Source organism: Physcomitrium patens, chromosome 3, assembly GCF_059467195.1.
Source record: "Physcomitrium patens ecotype Gransden chromosome 3, ASM5946719v1, whole genome shotgun sequence".
Classification (NCBI taxonomy): domain Eukaryota; kingdom Viridiplantae; phylum Streptophyta; class Bryopsida; order Funariales; family Funariaceae; genus Physcomitrium; species Physcomitrium patens.
The window spans coordinates 22724581-22747191 of record NC_143412.1 but is presented as its reverse complement, the minus strand read 5'-3'; the positions used below and the strand labels follow the sequence as shown (position 1 = coordinate 22747191).

Here is a 22611-nt window from a genome sequence, read left to right as displayed (position 1 = left end):
TATGTAAAAACTTATTCTTTAATTGTAAATATGGTCAACAAGGTGGTGGCCTCTTTATTAAAAATCAAATTAATCATTTATTAGATTTTCATAATGATTCTTTTACAAATTATTTCCTACAAGACAATCTATATTTATTTGACAAGATAATTAATTTATCTTCTTATGTGGCCGCCCATATCCATAGTAATCTACATCTAAAGATAGTTCATATGGATTTGTAAGATTTTTTTCCAATAGCATGGATCTAACATCCTTTATCCTTATGTATTGTATTTACATTTCCTCTTGGATTCACCCAAGTCCCATTATGTAAATTAGTTTTCAATGATTTTTTTTATATTACCAACTCTGCTCTCTAATTGCTGCCACCATAGCCAATATTCTCGCTATTGCATATGCCACCATAGCCCCTACCAACATTCGTCCCAATGCTATCGTTAACACTAAGAATGTTGTTATCAAGGAAATCACTGCTAAATTTATAGCTACCAAATTTGCTATTACTAAGCTTGACATCATTAAATTTGTGGCTCCTTGTATTTTGTCTTAACTCCTTTATTGACGTTGATCTTGCCATTGTTGTTGTTGCTATCAACTTAGCTCTCACATTGGTTGTTGGACCTTCATTACCTCTCATATGATCTTGTAGTTGTCTCGGCATGTATGTTTCTTTCTATCTCTAAGATCATTGTCTATGAATAGCTCCAACATCTTCCTTTAAATATTTCAAATATTCATATGGATATGCTTTTCGAATCCAACATTTATATCAATTTGAAAAAAATATCACATCTTTGGCATCATTAACTTGGCCACATAAGTGTTTAATACCTTATTCAACTTATTCAATACAAGGATGTTATAAGATTTCCACTCAAATATGTTTGTTAACATATGTGTTCTACTTGTCTCAATGACAAAGAAACTTTCACCAAATTTTCCAAAGCCAACACTTTTTGAGCCATTCAACTACTTGAGCTCATCCATTTCTATTTAGGTGGAAGGATTCTTTCACTTGCATTTTTTTTTGTCTTTTAGTACTATACTACCTTCATTGATGACTACTCAAGATATATGGTACTTTACCTCCTTTGTGATAAAAGTGAATGTTTTGAATTTTTTAAAGTTATCTATATATGGGTAGAAAATAAAACAGGCCATATCCAATGAATACTCTAGTTGGATAAAAGAAGAGAGTATCTTTCATCCAACTTTAATTAATATTTATCCTAACATGAAATTCAATGAAAATTAATAATTGCTTATACTCTAAGACAAAATAGTATTGAAAAAAAAAATTGAATTTTCCTTAATACGACTTGGTGTATGGTTTATGAAGTACATCTTTTAAAAATATATTGGAGAAAACTAGTCACATGTGCTGCTTATTTTCAAAATTGAAGTTCTACTAAAGCCATCACTTGTGACAAGACTGTCTTCAAGTTATGGCACAATTGCAAACCAAACATATTACAACTCTATATTTTTGGAAGCCAGTGCTTTGCTAAGATTTTGGATGTCTTTTGAATAAAGCTTGATTCTAAAAAAAGTAAATATATCCTTTTAGGCTATAGCTCTATTTGTAAAGGATATAAACTTCAAAATATCAACAACAATGCCATGGTTGTTTCTTACAATGCTATATTTCATAAAGTTCTTCCACTTCCTCCACCTACAATAGTCAACAACTAATTTGCTTCCATTATAATAATACCAACAATTAATAGTCATGGCACCCAACTTCCATTAGCTTCACTAACTTTTGCCATACTTTAAACATCTCCTCTATTGATTCCAATATCATTGGCTAAGTTCAAATTTGAACCAATAATTTTACTCCAACCCAGATCTTTGGTCAACTCTCTCTCCCATCAATACCATATCCTAGATGTTTGTTTGGAATTTGAATTTATGCTCCATATTAGTAGTCATATTCACTACCAATGACAATTATTCCATCTTTTTTTTGGCATTACTATGGACTTACTTGCTCTGACTTTTTGATGCCATTGTTAAGCCGCCTACTTCATCTGCTGGTCCACCATCCTTATCATGAAATGCTCTTTTTGCCACACCATTATCTAGGCCTTATACTAGATATTCCGTCCCAACTAATCCCCTTACTACTGTGGCTATTCGAATTAGTTTGTTCTTTTTGGCTAGCCTCATCTCTGCCATGGCCCTACCTACTAGCCCTTCTTTTTTAATCAACTATAATCTATCATGGCTCTCTTTATTAGTCCCATCTTTTTTATCAACTTCATTGCAAGTACCAACTTGTCTTTTCCATCATCACGTCAAATTTTGTAATACATATTTATATGCACCACAAAAGAAGTTTCTCCTCTATATGATTCAATAGAGAATTACAAACCGAATTTATTGTATCCTTATTCTAATTTGTGATGCCCTCTTCCTAAAGCCATTCAATAGCAATATGCTATTGTATACCATGAATTATGCTTGAGAATGCATCAGGCACTTTGTTGTGGAAAGTAAAATAGAATTTGCAACAAGAAAGTCTTAAAATTTTTCATAAAATCCTAAATAAATTCTAATTAAAATTTAAAAATATTAATCTATTTTTAATCAAATCCAAAAGAAATATTAAATAATTTAAAATATATATATATATATAATTTAATCTTAATATATATATAAAATCTTAAAAAATATCAAAAAATATTTTTAAAATATTAAAAATAAAAACCTTAAATAAATCCTAAACATGTATTAACCAAATTTTAATCAAATCTTAAACCAATCCTAATCAAATCTTAATAAAATCTTAATGAAATTTTAAACCAATCTTATCTAAATTCTAATAAAATCCTAAATCAATCTTAGCCAAATTTTAATGTAACTCTAAACCAATCCTAATCAAATCCTAAACCAATCCTAAAAAAATCCTAAATCCTAATTAAATTCCATAGCTATTTTAATATCTCAATATATACTAATCAAACTATTGATCTTAATTCAAATTTTATCCACATTTCAATCTATAAGCAATTAAAAAACACATAAAGTTTGAAAAAAATTGGACTCATCAATCAAAAGAAAAAGTTCTTAAATCTCTTGGATGTTAGTTGCCTTCCTTCTCCAACCTAGATGTTGATTCTTTAATAGTAATTTTTTCTTGTTTAATTGTTCAATTTCTTCAAACATTGATTAATATATAGATTTTAAAGTTCAAATTACTATCACCAATTTTTGCTTTAATCTAACTAGCAGATTTTTTAGGATCATAAAAATCCTCACTGATCTTAAATTCCAAAAATCCAAGCCTCTAATTCAAAAATATTCTTATATCTATTAATCTAACTATTTGATTGACATCAAATTTCTCAAATATATTGAAGATAATCACAATGACAAACTTCCAAAAATTCACTTATAAATGTGCTACAAAATTCACACAATACATAAAATTATAAACTTCTTTTTATATTTCAAAATCCAAAACCATTGAGTATATCTTTTACTTTGAAAAGCCTTCAAAAACTCAATACATCTTCAAATTATATAAAATCAGCTCTCAAAAAACCTCACTTATTTGCTTTTAAATCATATTCTTTGATCAACCAAAGAATCTTAGAATTTTTGTAGATGTGTGGTTTTGTGCCTCAAGGTCTAATTTCAGCCTTGGTTCACAATCGGTCCTCTCCAAGTATCAATTCTTGATATTTTAGGATAAATTTTGTTAAAACCTATTCTTAACCTCCTCTTAAAGATGCTAGTTTGATTTAATTTCATGAGCTATTTTTTTCTTTTATTTATGGTCCTACAAAGTAAGTAAAAGGGTCTTTTATAAGAAAGTATCATTAACACTTATTAATTTTTACTACCTCCTTATCTATTATCTATATTTCTAAGATAATTTTCTAAAATAATTTTATTTAAATTCTTTTATAATATATATATATATATATATATATATAGTTTTTTTTTCTTTTACCTAATGGCTGTATTACAATACAAGAATGTCATTGCCAATAAGTTAAATTCTCATGTTGTCAATAGCACATAGATATTTATTTAATTATTTACTCATTGCTGATTGATCAAGTGCAAATGGATTCTTAAAGTAAAACTCAAAGACATTAGTGAAGTTGATAGATTCAAGGCCTGTTTTTTTGCTTGTGGTTTTAACCAAATCCCCAAGCTTTATTACATTGACACTTTCTTTTTTATCATGTGCATTCAATCTATATGCATCATCCTAGTACTTGCCATTCAACATAATCTTCTTGTTCACAAAATGGATACTAAAATAGCTTTTTTCAAATTATAGTTTCATGTGATTGATGCTTTTTTGGCTACACTTGGATTCATTAATTCTATTGCTAATTAAAATATGTACTATCTTTGTCATGGATCCAAATTTGCTACACTTACTTTGTATGTATATGATACCATGATTGCAAGCAATAGCTTGCTCCTTCTTCAATTCGTGAAAACTCAAGTCAATTTTCAATTTATGTTATCCAATCTTAATGAAGTCCATTACACTTTAAGTCTTGAGGTCACTTCAAGTATACAATATGCTTGGTGTTGCATTTTATAAGGTTTGTATCTTAAATAAAAATTGGTGGAATTTGGCTTTCTTGACTCACATCTCATTTCAACTCTATCCTCTTGACTTCAAAGTCTTTATCGCTGATTGTCCTTCAACACCAAATTTTGTTTTTATTTCTCTTGCGTTATTGTATTATGTGAAGTTTTCTTGAGAATATACTAGATACTTGATTGTGGAAGGAAAAATGGAACTTGCAATAAGATGATCCTAACAACTCTAATAGAATCCTAAAAATATTCTAATTAAATTATAATAATATTAATCAATCTTTAATCCAATTTAAAAGAAATTTGAAGAACTTACAAAAGAAACATAAAGAAATAAAAAATTAACCTTAATAAAATATATATAATAAAAAATTCTTAAAAAATATTAAAAAAATATTTTAAAAATATCAAAAATAAAAATCTTAATAGAATCATAATCAAATCTTAATACAATCCTCAACAAATTCTAATGAAATTCTAAATCAATCCTAACTAAATCTTAATAAAATATTTTCCAAATTCTATACCAAATCTTAATGAAATCCTAAATTTTGATCAAATCTTAATGAAATTTTTAAAAAATCTTAATCAAATCTTAAATCCTAATAAAATTCTAATAAAATTCTAGATAAATCTTATATCCTAATTAAATCCTAAATCAAATTCTAAATCAAATCTTAAGTAAATTCTAATCAAATCTTAGTTCTTAAATCAATTCTAATTAATATTTAATGAAATCCTAAATCTTAAACAAATTCTTAACAAATCCTATAGCAGATTGAAAATTCAATAACTAATACTCGAACCATTGATTTTGATTCAAAATTTTTAAACTTTGCAAAAACTAAGTTATCAGTAAGCAAAAATAATTTAAAGAAGATTGCTTATACCATATAAATGATAATTCCTAAATTCCATTTGGATGTCAATTGGCCTCCTTCTTTGACCTTGATATTGATATTCCTGAACCACAAACTCTTAATTTCATCATTTAATTGGTTCCAAAAATTGCACATTTTTTAGAAGTTAAGCTAACTACCTTTGAACAATATTGTATTTCAATCCAACTAGTAGATTAATAGATATCTTAGAAATCCTCATTGATCCTCCAAATTCCAATTTTTAAGACTATAATCTACAAAATTCTTGTATTCTTCAATCTAACCACTTAATTGACTTCAAATTTTTTATGCACATTTAAAAAAAGAACAACAACAAACTTCCAAATTTTTACTCATAAATATGCTATAAAATCACAAAACCTTCAAATTTATAAACTTATTTTAATTTCTCAAAATCTAAACCCACTAAGTACATTTCTAACTTTGAAAATCTCTAAAACCTCAAGATTAATCCAAATGACATAAAACCAATCCTTAAAAATATCTTCTTAAGTTTTCTCTCAAATCCCACTTTCTTATTGATAAATAAACCTTGAAAATGGCATAGGTACTTTGTTTTGTACCTTGGGGTCTAATTTTGATTGTAGTTAGTAAATGGTCCTTTTTAAGTATCAATTCTTTTTTTTTAGGGATAATTTTTGTTAAAATCGACTTCTAACTTCCTCTTACATATGCTTATATTCTTTATTTTTCTAATCTATCTTGTTTTGCCTTATTTATGGTTGTACAAAATAAGTAGAATCCATTTTTATTACTATAAGATTTTACTATCTGCCTATCTTTTATCTATATTTTTCTATTATATCTTTTTACTTAAGCTCTTCTATAATAAAAAGCTTTCTTCCTTCTTTTATTCAATGGCCGTATTACTATACAATAGTGTTTTTATGTGCCAATACCATTAGCAACTTTAATTGAATTAATATATGTACTCAATCCAACATTGTGTTTGTAATTAGTATGCTAGTACAATACATGCATAATCTAAGGGAGAAACATTTTTAAGCATGTAAATATTTTTTTTTTCTATATTTGTAGTATTATTGATTATACTTTAGACTATCAATGGATTCCACAACCTTCTTGACCTTTCTTTGGCTAGATCAATGTTGATTGAATTGATAAGATTGATGAGCAATGTTGTTGTTTTATAACAAAATTATATAATGAAAATTTAATCAAAAATAAAATTTTAATTAATATTTCATTACCTTGGTTCAATAATAATTCAAGACATTTAAATATAGTTTTTATAAAAGCCTCTTAGTCTATTTTCTTGTCTTAATAGCTAGTAGATTAAAGGTTGGTTAGTAATTTTATCTTCTAGACTATAGAATTTGTTTAAGTATCTTAAAAAGGCCATAAATTAATAAAAATAGGATAGAAGAGATAAATGATTAGTATAATGGACAGTAGAAATAAGTTGAAGGTAGAGTTAGGCTTAAAAATTCCTAAAATAGGTTGAATTGATAGCTGGAAATGAACCATTTGTAGGATAGGATTGAAATCAGACCTTCAACCATTAAAAAGGTTACTTAGGGCAAAGTAAGGATTCATTTGAAGATCAATAATTAGAATTTTTGAACTAGCTTAAAGCTTATTACAAAGGTGTAAGGCTTCTTTTTATAGGATTTTGAATAACTTTGCAATTTTTGTTCAAAATTAAGATTTGTATCGGTAACTTGGAATTTATACAATAAAATTAGGACCAACATTCTTAGCTAGTTCATGAAATTGGTGCTACATCTATAGTTCAAAATTTGGTAGCATTTGGCTGATTAGATGTGCTAAATGTGTGTAAAATTTTGTATTAATCTAAGAGTGTAGTTAGAAGATATTTAGATTTTGATACAAGAGAATATTAGAAGTTGGTAGTTTGAGGTTGGATAGGATTTCTATGATATCTAAAGATCTACTTATTGGATCATGGAGGAATTTGCCATGGTCTTAGAAGATTTTAAGATCAAGCTAATTTATCAATTTTGAATTGAAGTTAATAGTTGAAGAAGGAGAAATCGCTATTTAAACATTTGCATCAACTTTTAAGTTGCCAACTAAGTGACATCATTGTGGACTTTGGAATTTTTCTTACAATCTGTAAATTGGATTGGGCTGAAATTTTCTAAGCATATAGAAGACTTATAGTGGCATTTTTATGCAAAATTTTGCACCAAGTGGATAGTTATATTAGAAGTTATATCTTGCCAAAGCTTACTAATTAAAATTATGGGTTGCAAAGAAAAATCAAAATTGCCTAATTATGAAAGTAATAAGGCAATTGGAGTTTATGTATGATTGAGGTTACTAAGAAGAGTGTTTTTGAGCACTTTGTACTAGATTTAATCACTTTTGAATTAAAATTTAATTTGCATTCTTATTATATGGCTAAAATCTATTAAGATTTTTTGAATATTTATAAAATAGAACTTTGTCTTCTACAAGCACGTGTCCAATGCATTTCCAAACAAGACAACATGTATTGTGGCAATGCTCAACTTCTAGCTTAGTCAATCCAATGCTCTCTCTAGCATAGAAGCCTCATATATGGCCATGGCTATTACCGGTGTCGTATTACGTGCTTTCCTGCTCGAGAACGCGCCAGGCGTCTGGCTGTAGAAGGTAGTATGGAGATTCGCCGATAGTCAAGCAGTCTATCAGTTTTTGACTGCTGGAATATAAACGACTGCAACAATGTACCGTAAATCTATACGGATGCTCTTCGACTGCTTGTCGAAGTCTTTTTTTTTTTTTTTTACCCCAGCCGATAGGTCTCTAGATGTTACAGAGAATCCCGAACAACCCAAACTGTTAATCTTCAATACCCCTTTGTACTTACGATCTTGTATCCACTGACTGTCCTGTTAGATTAACCCAATAAATTTCATTCACTCCGCATACTCAATCCTATAGACACCCTTTAATCCTTCAATCACAGACGTAACTCGATTTTGCAAAACACTCAAGAGTATTCAAACCCACTTCATTTAAAAATCCCGATTCACCATTACAACACTGACTTCAGCAGCGATTGCCTCAGTCTTCCCAAAACTCTACGAAGAAGAAAAATCCAAATTCTATGTCTTTCCTTCCTCGACCCGAAGCATGAAGCTCCTCTCTCTAATTTCCTTGATCTCCAAAACCCTCCAATGAAAACCGAACTAGTAACCTTGAAAAGAGCTTGAAGCTAGCTCCTTGATCCAAAAAAACCCCCGAAAGAAAAAAAAAAAAAACCCCCTCCCTCAAAACTATATCCCCCCTAACCTTATCCTCTGAATTTCTTCAATCTTCCATCTTAGATCCGGAATTGGCTCCCACCTCAAGCTTGGATCTGAAATTGACTCTCGCCGTCAAGCTTTCTCCTCCGTTTTTACCTTTAAGAGATCCATTTACCGTAAACAACGTTCCCTGAAATGGCACAGAGAACATGACAGCCCGAAACAGAATCGAACCCTGTAATCGGGACCACATTGAGTCGCCCGACCAATTCAGGTCCTATATTGGGAAAGATGCCTGTAGTAACCTGGATGTTCCCGTAATTGGGTCAAATTGGTCCTCGCATCAGATTGGCTAAGACCGATAATAAGACCTGGATTCCCCGTAATTAGACTGCATTGGGTTGACCGGCCAATTCAAGTCTCATATTGGATAAGAGGACCCGGATTGGATTATCGAAATTAGATCCAATTGGCTCCTCGAACCCGTCATGTGAATTGGTCCTTCTCTTCCTGCTGACTCCCGTTATTGGAATCGAACGGAGCGTTTCAGTATGCCTCGGCTGACTGTAACGGAGTGACTAAACCTGACCACTCAGTATTTGTACTGGAGTTGGTCGATGCTTCCAATATTCGAGGTAACTGAATATTAATAAAATTCCCCTTTCTTTTTATTTTCACTGTATACTCGTGTTACAACACGACATCCACCCCCTCTGAACTTGTGCATCCTCCGGTATGCACCAATTTACCCAATTGTGATTTGATTCAGAATATATTCCCTACGTCTTTGTCCAGTTCGTCTTCGTCACCTTCATTATCCATATCACTTTCATCTTCTTGCTGCGGAATCTCTACTTTCATTAAGGTCTTCCATATTCATCTCCGCGTGTCTTCGTTTAAATATTTTTACTCGCTTCCCTGCAATTGGTATTTTCAATTTTGAACCATCTAACTCCCGTAATGAGTAAATCGCATTATCATGAACAGTTGTTACAACATATGGTCCAAACCAACGTTTTGAAAATTTCCGCAAAGTACTATGTTGATTATCCAGACTATTGTCATAAACAAGTACCCAGTCACCCTCTTCGATTGCTTTTGGTCTCAATCGATGTTGCTTATCGAATCGCGCCTTGTTTTGTAACCTTGCTCTTTTTAACCTTTCCAATGCTATCTGGACATCTTCCGTTCTTTGCTCCAATTGTCGAATCCTAATAGCCAGAAGTTCTTCTCTTATCAATCCATCTTCCCATGATAGCATACTCCAAGTAAGTACCTTTTCTTCAATCGGCATAATTGGTTTTTGACCTGTCATAAGTTCTACCGGCATATATCCTGTCACCGAACTATGTGTTGTTCGATCAGCTCATAATGCAAATGACAAAAGCCGTGGCCACTCTTTAACTTTTCCATTACAAGCTTTAACCAATGCTTTCACAATCGGTGGGTGACCGCGTTCGCTTTTCGCATTCCCTTCCGGATTATAAGCAGTAGTCAGTGATAGTTTAACTCCACATTTTTCAAAGAACTTACGAGCTTCTTGTGCATTTAATTCTCCACGATCTGCAGTGATTTTTCTTACGCACCAGTAACGGCAAATGACATCTTCAAGCAAAAACCTACAAATCCCCTCTGTAGATTTTGTCCTCAATGCTCTTCCTTCTACTTGATTTGATAAATCTTCACGAGCTAAAACCAAATATCTCATCTGCCATAACCCAACCGGCATAATAACCAAATCAACAACCCATTTAAAATGAATAGCCAGAGGGTACGTAGGATGAAGACCATCTCGATGTCAGATATTAGAATACGATTGACAGATTTCACATGACTCTACAAATGAGAGCACATCTCGATACATATTTTTCCACCAATATCGTTCCTTGAGTTTAGCAAAAGTAGCCCAGATTCCTCTATGCCCTGCCCATAAACTATCATGAAACTCCTTTAATAATTTTAGTCTTTCTTCCCTTTTGCCTATCACTCGTTGTGGCATCCCAATTCCTTTCTTCGGTCTCTTCCATAAGAATCCATCTCGAAGTAAAAATCCATATGCTTTTTTTCTTGTTTGTTTGAATTTTTCTGTAGACCAATTCCCCTGCTTAGACAAGGTATTCAAATAATGACCAATATCCAATAATTCTCCTTCATAAGATTCTTCAAGAAATAGCTTGTCTTCTCTGTTGAGATTTGATATTGAATAGAATTTCAATCCGACATCATCAATGTCTTCAACCATTTCGTCCTCCCTCTTGTATCTTGCTCGAGATAGCATGTCTGCTACTAAATTGTCCTTTCCAGTGATATGCTTAAATTCTGGATTTAGTGACTTAATATAAGCAATCCATCTCAACATTGCAATATCTGGCGTTGAACAGTTAATAATCATTCCAAGCAATGGCAAGCAATCTGTTTCAATTACTACTACTGCCCCAATCAAATAGTCCTTTTCATCTTTCATAGCCGAAATGACTCCCCAAAGTTCTCTTTTGACTTGCGAATATGCACGCTGACGAATACTTAAAACTTTAGCCCCAAATCTAACTGCAAATCTACTCCCATTCGAATCATCTTGACCCACAGCCCATCCAACGGCAATTGGACTACCGTCTACAGTAAGAATCACTGGTCTATTGTACTTATAATCAACCTTCCTCAATATTGGAGGTGACATCAATAATTTCTTCAATCTTTGCATTGCCTAAATATGCCTTTCTTTCCATTCAAATTGGTAACCCTTGTGTAACAGTTCATATAATGGATCCGCTATGTGAGCAAAATGAGGGATCCAGATTCGATAAAATACACATGCACCCAAAAACCTGCGAACCTCTGTTAAAGAACCACAATCCTCTTTCATCCTTCCAATTGCATCAACTTTAGTCGGATCTGGTTTTCTTCCGTAAGATCCGCATAAATGTCCAACAATTACAACCTCTCGCACTCCAAATACGGACTTCATACCCGATAATGTAAGATGAATTTCTCCAAGCCGAGTTAAAATCTTTTCACAATCTTGTATATGATCAACAACATATCTGTGACACCCCCTCGTATCTAAAGTTTCATCCTTGACTCCTTCTTTGCACCCTTTTATAGGAACATCATCCAGAAAAGGCATAGTCTTTTCCGGAATAAAATCTCTCAATACCTTATTCATCCCATTCATCATATGCGCAACTGAGTTGGTCGCGCCTTGAGGAAGAGTGCACATTCTAACCAATCCAAGCGGTGTCCTCATCGTTGTCACATCTCTACTTCCTTCGGCAAGTTGAAATTGATCATAACCTGAATACAAATCACCCATTGAATAGATCGCCCTTCCAGCAAACGCCTCAGCAAATTCATCCACAATAGGTCCAATTCCTGCATTCCTGACAGTTACAGCATTCACCGGCTGCATATCTTGAATAAACCGTAGTGACCCATTCTTCTTAGGTACCGTAAACCATCGACTAGAATACGGCGCAAATGAAGGTTCTAATATTTTCATCTTTATCTTTTCTTTCAATAGTTCCACCAATTTAGGTAAATGTGCCCTCGGTACTGGAATCGGTCTTAGATTCCAAGGTACATGCGGTACAGTGAAGATAACCATAGGTGTTATAATATTTGGATCCACACACCCAATTTCATGAGATTCGAAGGCAAACGATCTACCTTGTTTAGCCAACATCTTTTTGAAGCAAGTAATTTCCTCCGGCAATAAAGAACCATCAGAACCAATCTTCAATTCTTCAAAAGTCTCTTCAGTAAACTGATGTCCAATACTCATTGGATCTCTTAAACTTGCTTCTTTTGATGCTTCTCCCATTTGTTCTTTAGAATCCTCTGGTAATGGTCCGACAACAGGCTTTACCTTCTTATCTGCCATTTTATATCTCGTCTCTACTGTGACTTCTGGTGCTTGAAAAGATTCAAGCATGGTATAAACCTCTCTCAAATGAATCTCAATAATCTTATCATTATCCCCTAACCCAATAGATGTAATCAATTTCAATGAATCTTCCAGCCCATTTTCTTCATAAACACCCAAAATCCTCTCATCATCTTGCAATGTACCTATCTTGCATAACTGTCCTTCAATATCATATAATCTTTTTCTTTCTTTTCTTTTAAAATCATCAACTTTCTTATACATAATATTTCCATTCTCCAATATACCAATAAAACTCGCATCAAAGGCACCTTCATCTGGCGAGAGTACCTCCTCTTTTGTACCTCCATAATCTCGCTTTACAGTGGTACCTCCCCAAAATCCTTAAATCCTTCAACAATCTTTGGCAATGGTTTCTCCCTCAACCTATCTCGATTCCGTTCATGGTTAGGAGGTACTGTTAGAAATTATACAGCTTTCCTCCCATCTTCGCTCCGTACCCTTGCATAAGCAGAACCATCGTCAAGTACCTTTGTTTCCATCCGTGTTGCCGTGATATAAGGTTGTCCTAAAATCAACAGATAAGACGTTGTATCTTGAACGAAGAAATGTTGCTCCGTCGCAACATCCCCAATCCAAATTTTGACATCTGGACAAGCTCCATATAATTCGCCTCGTGTGTTATTAGCTGCTCGTATTGCCCATCCATGTTCCATATCAATTGGCCATTTTTGCTTCTTATAAAGATCTTTAGACATGAGATTTATTTCAGAACCATGGTCCACCAAAGCAACTAATGGTTCTTCTATATCTCCTACCTTCACCAATACCTCAGTAGTTGCCCTTGCCCAATGCTTTCGAGTATAATGGCTCAAAGTTTCCATTTCCTTGTCACTAAAATCTTCGAAATGTACTCGCTGATTATACCCATTCTTTTCATTTGTTGGTTGCTTGTAACCAATATCAACCTCTTCTTCATCTCTACATATTCTTGCATCAATAGCATGACTCATTCCAGTTTCGCTCATTAATTGCCTCTTTTGCTTAATGCTGTCAATGATAACATCATGAAACTCCTTCTTTGCAATTCCCAAGACTTCTTTCAATGTGAATTCCACCTTAGCATTTAATATACGTTCTTCCAACACCCATTTCAAATTTGTTGCCGCTTCAATGTCAGAAAGTAGCTTATAAGCAATTGATTTGCCCTTATCTTTTGTCTCCGTTGTTTTTTCTCCCAATGATGCTGAGGTATCCTTTACAGGCAATTCTTGTGAAGCTGCCTCCCGAGCCTTGTCTCCTCGAGTTTGCCTCTTAAAAGAATTTCCTTCTCTAGTATCATCAAAATTTCCTCGTCTTTTTTCTTCCATCAAAGCTTCATGTTGGCTCTTAGCAATATATGCATGAACTGAAAGAGACTCAACAGGATCCTCCCAACCTGTTCTTCCTCGTATTGTAGCTGCAGTTCTCAATAACGCTTCTCGAAGTAATTTCCCTTCTTGCATTGTAGAAACGGCAGAAGCCCAAAACTCACTAGTTTCCGTACTTCCACCAATTTCATCATCTACTCTAGCACCATAACTTGCACTTTCTCGTACTACTGTTTCATGCTCTTTTAAGTAATCTTGAACCAATGCTCTCATTCTTCCCTTGCCAAAATTGGTTTGAAGAAGATCCTCCCTATCTTTCAATGCTATCTTCCCATCTTTCCAGCAAATAATTCCCTGCCGTATCATATTATTAAATTCATTGCAATCTTTTCTAGTGTGTGAAGTATCATCACACCAAATGCATCTTTGTACATATCCTTGTTTTGAAACATTCTTCGAATTGTTTATAGAAGTATTCTCTTCAAGTCTTGCCAATTTGATTTGAAGATCTCGCATTCCTCGTATAATTTCTTCCATACCCATATCTGCTTTCTTTGACAAGGATGTCAAAGGTTGAACTGTAGGCATTGTCGGTGGTGTTGTACGTACTGGAGCTTTGGGTGCTTGTACTGTTTTCGGAATATTGCTCCTATCCTTCCTCCTTTCTTTTTTTGTAAGCAACCCCACCGCATCTTCAACGTTCTTCCACTTCATTGTCAATCCTTCATCTTCTTCTTTGTCTTCAAGAAGGGGTTCTAATTTCTCTTGCAATTCTCCATCAGCAGCTTGAAGAAATAGATCAACTTTGTTCGGCTCCAATGTCAATTTTTCTACCTTCGATAATTGAGAGTACTGCCTCTCAAATTCCCTTAGTAGCTCTGTTGCTTGCAAATTCTTATTGGGCCGTTCAATCCATCCCAGAAACAGCTTCTTAGTAACGCGATCAGCATCTTCCAAGAAATATTCGTCTTTCAATGCATGTGAAAAATCCTCCCATGAATTCCCACAACGATCCGTAATCGATGTAATGTGGTCCCTTATCTCCAGTATCGTGGCAAGTCCAAATAGTGCAACCATTTTCTTCTCAGAAACCCGATTTAATTCCATTTCACGAACATAACATCTTAAATACCTTGAAATATTCCTCCCATCAAATTGATCAATTTTATTGACCACTGCTTGCAATACTTTGGTTGCCAAAGCTTCCTTTCGATCATTGCTTTGCTGTTGCTGCATTGACAATGAGAAGGCTTGAAACAAACTAGCAATAGACGGATCTATGTGCATACCTTGTCCTTTAGAAGACTCCCCACCAGAAACTTCTCCCAAAAATCCTTCAAAATTTTTATTTTTGTTTTCCATAAAAATAAAGATAAAATCAACCGAAATCCAATACCTTCTACCTCAAGCTTTCACGTCGGGTTCACCACTTATGTCGTATTATGTGCTTTCTTGCTCGAGAACGCGCCAGGCGTCTGGCTGTAGAAGGTAGTATGGAGATTCGCCGATAGTCAAGCAGTCTATCAGTTTTTGACTGCTGGAATATAAACGACTACAACAATGTATCGTAAATCTATACGGATGCTCTTCGACTGCTTGTCGAAGTCTTTTTTTTTTTTTTGCCCCAGCCGATAGGTCTCTAGACGTTACAGAGAATCCCGAACAACCCAAACTGTTAATCTTTAATACCCCTTTGTACTTACGATCTTGTATCCACTGACTGTCCTGTTAGATTAACCCAATAAATTTCATTCACTCCGCATACTCAATCCTATAGACACCCCTTTAATCCTTCAATCACAAACGTAACTCGATTTTACAAAACAGTCAAGAGTATTCAAACCCACTTCATTTAAAAATCCCGATTTACCATTACAACATTGACTTCAGCAGCGATTGCCTCAGTCTTCTCAAAACTCTACGAAGAAGAAAAATCCAAATTCTATGTCTTTCCTTCCTCGACCCGAAGCATGAAGCTCCTCTCTCTAATTTCCTTGATCTCCAAAACCCTCCAATGAAAATCGAACTAGTAACCTTGAAAAGAGCTTGAAGCTAGCTCCTTGATCCAAAAAAACCCCCGAAAGAAAAAAAAAAAAAAAAAAAAAAAAAAAAAACTCCTCCCTCAAAACTATATCCCCCCTAACCTTATCCTCTGAATTTCTTCAATCTTCCGTCTTAGATCTGGAATTGGCTCCCACCTCAAGCTTGGATCTGAAATTGGCTCTCGCCGTCAAGCTTTCTCCTCCGTTTTTACCTTTAAGAGATCCATTTATCGTAAACAACGTTCCCTGAAACGGCACAGAGAACAGGACAGCCCGAAACAGAATCGAACCCCGTAATCGGGACCACATTGAGTCGCTCGACCAATTCAGGTCCTATATTGGGAAAGATACCCGTAGTAACCTGGATGTTCCCGTAATTGGGTCAAATTGGTCCTTGCATCAGATTGGCTAAGACCGATAGTAAGACCTGGATTCCCCGTAATTAGACTGCATTGGGTTGACCGGCTAATTCAGGTCTCATATTGGATAAGAGGATCCGGATTGGATTATCGAAATTAGATCCAATTGGCTCCTCGAACCCGTCATGTGAATTGGTCCTTCTCTTCCTACTGACTCCCGTTATTGGAATCGAACGGAGCGTTTCAGTATGCCCCGGCTGACTGTAACGGAGTGACTAAACCTGACCACTCAGTATTTGTACTGGAGTTGGTCGATGCTTCCAATATTCGAGGTAACTGAATATTAATAAAATTCCCCTTTCTTTTTATTTTCACTGTATACTCGTGTTACAATACGACACCGGTTCTAAAGCCATTTGATTATGCTATCTTCTTCATAATCTTTGGTAAGCCAAAACCATAAAAACTACTTCCCTCTTTCATTACTATAATTAATCCATGCTTCCACTAATAAATACAACAAATTTTTACTCCCACACTAAGAAAATTGCCATGCACTATCACTTTATTTGACAATTCAAAATTCAAAAAAAAATTAAATTCAACCACTATCCTACTAACTACATGTAAGTCGATTTGTTTACAATTTTTTTATTAGGTTTGAAACTTATCCCTCATCTTTTGTTGATTGGTATGTTTGGAGGAGAATCCGACCTACACCACAATCTACTTACAAAGGCGTAATAGACCAATAAGCAAACTAAGTCATTACAGAAACAATGCATACCTATGAGGAACAATGCACCTATATTGAGAGGGCACATCTCTCTCGATAAGTCACTCTCTCAGCATTATTAATGATCTTATAAACAAATGCATAATAAATATTTAAATATTATTTAGAATAGAATACAGAACTAGTTATTTGATTCTATTATGTCAAGCAGTTTGTGGATTGGTTCAGTGTGTTCAAATCGTAATCTTGCAAGGGAAAACTTGCTGATAAGTCCAAAAGTGAAGAATGATTGTTGATGTGTGGAAATTGTGCAAGTAAGAAGACAGTATCTAGTTAGAGGACATTTATAGGTTTGGTAGAGCAGCAATCAACTGATGATTTGGCGTGGTGTAAAGGACCTATGGGAGAGTGTTCAACCACGGTTAGTTTTTTTACAATTTATTTTCAAAATTGGTTGAAGCCTTCTGTAGATTTTAACGGAAATCGAGGAATTTTGAAGCTGAGAAGAAAGTCGCAAAATTTATTGATTTCTTCCGTGCACTGAAATTGGTGTTTTAGAAAACAAGCACGTGGCACGTCACTTGCATGTTTATGTAACAAGTTGGGTTTTAGAGTGTCTACATATTCTTCCCGAGTTAGTGTGTGGGTTGTAGTCCAGTAGAAAGCACCTGAGGTAGCTGTGTAGCTGTCATAAGAAGTGCAATTATGGTTTTCCTGTTGTGGACCTAAGCAAACTGTTTGTTCATCATAGTTCTTGTCATTAAGACACCGTATTTTTTGTAAAATTTTCAATCTTAAATGTTTTATTCGAGGATGAATTCTTAATATTGCTAATACATATGTTGAAATTCCTCTCCAGACGTAATTGCAACTATAGTTTGCCATGTCAATACAGTCAACACATTAAGGGTAGTGTAGAAATCTGACTTCGAATAAACACGTTCAACATTTCTTCCAGTCGCCGTTTCTTCAAAATTATTACAAATTGAGCCACGGGAGCCCCATTCCAAGCGTCACACCTATTCATGGCAATATGTTACACCCATAACTAAAATGAACCGACAAACAGTTTCATCTTTGTGGATTAATCGTGCATGCTCTACAGATTTTGACATGAAACAGGAAACTTAGCTGAATGTAGTTCTTCTCCAAATCAGCCACCTTGAAGCTTGCAATCTACTTACACAGAACCATCAACATGATGATCAAAGCAATTAGGAAAGCAGGGCTTAGCATGACTTTTGATAATATCCCAGTACACATGTTTCTGTATAATTTGTATTTAAACAGGAGCAGAGAACCCTACATTCAACATCCTCCAGAAGCAACAAAACAAGTTTCCTTTTATTATTAGCTGGAAACTTAGAAATACATTACCCCTGTTAGACATCTCTCTGCCAATGGGGATATTAGCTGCGGCGGACTATTAGCGAGAAAACTTGAAGATGTTTGGCATTAAAATTCCTGAACAAGATCGTGAGAATTATGTAAAATTTGCAGTGTCTAGAATGCCCGTGTACAAAGTGCATCTTCATCTGAAAGGATGGATCTGGCCCCAACAATCCCGCGACCAATATCACATTCGAGGCGGTAGCTTTTCAACGGATCAAGAAAGAAACTGAGAAGATGGACGATTGTTTGAACCAGTTGATTGAGCACATCTTGGTTTTGCTGAAATTCTCTCGATTAGGGAAGGTGGTAAACGTTCGAGTGCCAGGACACAATGAGTCACAATAGGACTGTAGAGTTACTAAACCCGGAATTTGACTGGAAACTCCAAACCTCGGACGACAGAACCGAAATTTTAAACCGCTGCTTGGATGATGCGCATGAGCTGCGCACAGTGTGGGAGAGGTGGAAGGGGAGGTCGGTGCACGATATCATGGACTGGAATCCAGGGATGTACTTGCCAGGAAGCGAACATCTGAGGATATACTGCACTTACTTCCCGATCATCATCAGCCGCTGCGACAACCGCAAGCTCGTGTGCTTCAATTCCAACCGCTTTCTTAACCACGCACCACTTGTTTCTAGTGCGCCGCGCGAGTGGATGAACAAGCCCGCATTGGACTTTCTACCCTCCGGCGTTGATAACATCATCGCTGGTAGAGGTGGGCTTCTGGTCGTCAACGGCAGCATTCGCCCTCGGCATCCGGATCTAGAGAACAAACCCATTCCTTCTGATCCTACTGTAAAATCCCCACCTCCCCCGCCAGCAGTAGGCGAGCTTGTAAAACCATGCTCGGAGCATTTTCCCGAGCAATCGACACTAGTTGTGTGCAATCCCCTACAACGAACGTATCACATCCTACCCCGACACAGCCACTTCAAAATGCACAACAAAGTTGCGAAGATGGTGCTTGTCGAGAACAGCCCTGTCGACATTAGCGACTTGCGCCTGCCGCGTCGAGATAAGCGCCATCCCGATTTCAAGATCTACGTGCTCGGGGAAGAAGTGATTGAAACCGGGACACTGGAAGCCAATTCCAACAAAATCAGCCTCTTCACGTACGACTCGCGCTTTGATTCGTGGCTATCATGCTCCAGTTTACACGACGCACGCCTACCACCACACGGGCGCACCGACATCGCAATTGTGGGCGACAGGCTCTACTTTGGCGGCCAAGCGCGGACGGACATCACGGTCCGTCGCGTGGGAGGCAAGGCGGAGAGCACATGGGTGAACAAGATATTCTACGTCGAGATTTCGATGTCGAGATGGAACCAGATCAGCTTCTCCATCCCAGATCTTGCAAACATCGGGCAAACGCTAGACTGTCAAGCGCCACGAGTTCTGCAGTGTCAAAACCAGAGTGCAGTATACATCGCGACGCGCCCGCTCCGCATCCCCGATGTTATCCAAGTTTGGAAGCTTGAGATCTACAGCAAGCTGCCCACAGGGGGGATCAAATACGTCACGCAGGTGCCGAATGAGTACTTCTACGGGCTCATGTTCGGGAGGATTAACTCGCACAAGGCGTGGGACTGCTCCGCCGGCCGCAACTATCTGGCTTTTGTGCCAGCATTCGACGAAACGATGCCCGAGATTTGTATGTACGAGGTTGATAAGGGTGAGTGGAACTTCTCCCGAAGACCCGCTGAGACTGGGCAGATGGCCAAATACCAGTTGGCGCATGCGGAGTGGACTCCATGCTTTGGAAATACGCTGCCTGTCTCAAATGACATGCGCAAAGAATGTGCTTGTCTAGATCGGTTGAATCCATCCTTTTGGAACCCTGCAGACAACTAGTATTTTATGTGAATACGAAGAATTAACCCTCAGGATTTGAGGCTGGAGCCCTGGGTCAACCATGGAGGAATTTCGGGGGTTTTTTGCTAGTCTCGCTGGTGTTTATGAAATTTGTTTCAACTGAAAATCATTGCATCGCGACACAACAGGATCCATGATTCATTTTTTCGAGCTCATGGATGTTCCTGACGTGCTTGGTTCTAGAATATGAGTTCCTCCGTAGATGACATCGATTGCCCAAAGAAGAGGATGTATCATGTTCTAAAATTGAATTGGAGAAGAACAGAAGGCAATTTGAGCTGAAGCAAAGGTTGGAGTTACCATTGTACGGCCAATGATGTATTTTGAGGACTAGATTCGTTTTTGTGAGAAGTTCTAAATGCAAAAGACAAAGTATGGAGGCTCTCTTCTCAAATGTGGCATCAGGGTGCTACGTGGATTAAGGCTCCGACAAGGAGTTGTGTGGTGTTAGTTTAACAGTGCTAAATGAATGAAGTGACAATTGGCAATCTCGAAACTCAGTTGGGTTGCTGAAAATTCTTGGTAGAAAATCATCGCTCGTGGGCAGTACTAAGCGCAACATTATCGATTGAAGCTAGTTTGTGCGGTGTGGATTGATGAATCATGAAAAGGTTCCTGATAAGCTGTTATTGAAGGTGTGCTTCAATATTGCACAAAGGATCTGTTGGAATTACTTCAATGCGGTTTCTGTCGAAGCTAGCTCGCGATTTTCACCAGTGTTTTTGATGAGTTAGGATAAGATATCCCACTTAAACTATTCTCATATGACACGTGTTTGAAGTTGTGCTCAACCATAAATTTATGGTAAAAGAAGATGCTTGCACCACTGGACTTCAAAAGTGATAGTGGTGCTTTTTCGGTATTGCGACGTTAGACGGCTGCCACTAAAATGGTGAGATGAGTATCGGTAAAATTCAGGTAACGTGGTACTTACTTCGAACGAAGACTTACAGACTTAGTTTGATGCTGTTTCAAATCATTTGTGTGGTAAGAGCACTCTTCTGCACACTTTGTGGGTCAATTTTTTGGAAGATGGTGTTCACAAGCTGCTGCAAATGTAGCATTGAGTTCCGCAGTGACTGGCCTAGTCACAATGCTCCCAAGGACTGAAATCTTGGGCATTTTCAAAAGCCTATTCCATTATCTACAACAAAAAGTCTAAAGGGATTCTTTGTCGCGAATGTTACTATGGATTTAATAGTGTAGATGAACTTTTCTCACTGCAGCTTGAGTCTTCCATGAGCATCTAAGTCCAGTCTTGTGCATGCAGACGTACTGAACCATCCTTTTAAGTCAAAAAGCCAGAACAGTTTCATTGCTTTTATTTGAAACAGCTACTTCTTGTGAATCTGGTTTAGATTTCAGATGAAGAACTGATCTCTTGAGAAAGAAGTAGATACGGTGAGAAAAAAAACAGCGTGGTTTCGGCTATATGGAATACATTTCGATACGGTTGTGCAGCTTGCTGAATCCCAAATCAGTGGTTACATGAATATGCGAATTTCGTTAATTCTTGACTTAAGAAAGGTCTTCGTTAAATTAATGAGTGGTCTTCCTGGAATCATGAATTGAAGATTCAAACCCCATCCGCACTAATCAGTGGTGCACTTAAGGTTCCAGGAGCGCACGCGCCGATAATGAGCCAGAATGTAATTGTACCAGGTAGAACTGAATTTGGCCGATATAGAAAACACACAGACGGCCAAACTTGCACAATCACCACGCATGCCTTGAAGACGTGTAATGATCGGGAGAGAACAAAAGAGTTGATTTCTTGTGCTGACGAGGAGCACCGTTGCAGAGTGCCACGAGGAGATCAAATGACAGGATTCCAGTAATTCATGTAATCCGTAGTTGGGATAAAGATACTTCTACTGTCGCACGTTATTATTTTAAAGGGGTGGTCTAATCCGGATATTTCGTTTCTGGAAGCGAATCCGAACCTAGCAACATGTAAAAAAGAAGAAGATTTTTTTATTAAAATGAAAATGGTACGAGTCTCCTGGTGCTTTTCGGTGACATCTGCTCGCAGAATTGGTGTAAGTAACAAGTTTCAATGTGGCGTATTCTATTTAAGGTTAGGGTCTTACAGATTTGATAAAATTTCCACCTTAGCCTGACACAACAAGTGTACTCTTAACGCTAATAGCACCTTGCTTTTATTCCTTGCAAATCAAGCAAAGAGAAGCAAAGGAAGGACTAAGTTTACATCGAACTAGCTGCGCAACCCATAACACTGACCTCAATCAACGTGAAGTCTTACTTTT

The 22611-nt window shown here is 36.1% G+C and overlaps 1 protein-coding gene across 3 annotated transcripts; it reads left to right on the top strand.

Annotated features, from left to right (window-relative positions):
* The first annotated feature begins 18153 nt into the window (after positions 1-18153).
* On the top strand, positions 18154-22378 carry LOC141045226 (uncharacterized). 3 transcript variants are annotated; one of them, XM_073532983.2, is made up of 2 exons: positions 18154-21262; positions 21965-22378. In XM_073532983.2, exon 1 carries the CDS (start codon positions 18797-18799, stop codon positions 20321-20323), a length of 1527 nt encoding a protein of 508 aa, XP_073389084.1. In that variant the 5' UTR covers positions 18154-18796; the 3' UTR covers positions 20324-21262; positions 21965-22378. The 3 variants fall into 3 exon arrangements, with proteins under 3 accessions (XP_073389084.1, XP_073389085.1, XP_073389083.1); XM_073532984.2 differs by having other exon boundaries at positions 21958-22378; XM_073532982.2 differs by having other exon boundaries at positions 21703-22378.
* The last annotated feature ends 233 nt before the right edge of the window (positions 22379-22611 follow it).

Excerpts from the sequence above, each read along its gene's own strand:
- LOC141045226 (XM_073532983.2), top strand. The coding sequence starts at position 18,797 with ATGAGTCACAATAGGACTGTAGAGTTACTAAACCCGGAATTTGACTGG.